The sequence below is a fragment of the Primulina tabacum genome, chromosome 11 (genome assembly GCF_025594145.1).
Source record: "Primulina tabacum isolate GXHZ01 chromosome 11, ASM2559414v2, whole genome shotgun sequence".
Taxonomy (NCBI): Eukaryota; Viridiplantae; Streptophyta; class Magnoliopsida; order Lamiales; family Gesneriaceae; genus Primulina; species Primulina tabacum.
Window position 1 is genome coordinate 32,363,326 of NC_134560.1, and position 931 is coordinate 32,364,256.

Consider the following 931-nt stretch of genomic DNA (forward strand, 5'->3'; position numbering starts at 1 on the left):
TTTCCTCATTTCTTATGCACCCAAAACATTACTTCTTTCACTTGTAATATACAACTCAAGTCTTGTTCGTTTAGTCCATTTTTGTATTTCATAATGGGTTTGATCACTTACGAGGATGAAGTCATCTGTTCCATCCCACCGGCCAAGTTGTTCAAGGCCCTCGTCCACGATGGCGACCACCTCATCCCCAAGGTCTTGCCTGAGGCATTCAAAAGCATCAAAAATATTGAAGGAGACGGTGGCGTTGGAAGCATCAAATTGGTCACTTTTGGCGAAGGTATGAAAGATTATCACGATTGTCGTCTGGTTTTTTGCAACAAAAAATTTATAAAATATGTATAATAACGCAGGTAGCCATCACAAGAGCGTGAAACACAGGGTCGATGAAATCGACGAGGCAAATCATGTGTACAAGTACTCTATCATTGAAGGCGATGTTTTAGGCGAAGATCTTGAATCCATTTCCTACGTTCTCAAGCTCGAAGCCTCCGCTGATGGCGGCTCTGTCTGCAAGACTATAAGCCATTACCATACCAAACACGATGACCACGGTATCACCGAAGATAAGATCAAGGAAGGGAAAGAGAAAGCGAAGGCCTTATACAAGGCTCTTGAAGATCACCTCCATGCACACCCTGATGCTTATTAAATCGCCTTGGTCGTCGGGACGGACTCAGTAGGAGCGAATCGTGAATTTATTATAAAATCTCTGAGTCCGCCCCGATTATCCTTGTTCCTATCTCTTGTATAAGAGCTTAATTTGTGTGTGTTTGTTATCAGTATCTCATGCTTCTTATTTTTATTTTTCGTTTGCATGAGAGGGAATAAATTAATTAAGAGGTGTTTGCTTGATGATTATAAAGCATATGTTGTGATAGAAAAGAGTGAGTTGTATTTCGTGTGTGATAAATAATACGTGAATATTGGATGA

The 931-nt window shown here is 40.6% G+C and overlaps 1 protein-coding gene across 1 annotated transcript; it reads left to right on the forward strand.

The window, feature by feature from the left end:
• LOC142519517 (major allergen Pru ar 1-like) lies at positions 1 to 931 on the forward strand. Its single transcript, XM_075622557.1, has 2 exons — positions 1 to 277; positions 351 to 931. Exons 1-2 carry the CDS (start codon positions 94 to 96, stop codon positions 647 to 649), a joined length of 483 nt encoding a protein of 160 aa, XP_075478672.1. The 5' UTR covers positions 1 to 93; the 3' UTR covers positions 650 to 931.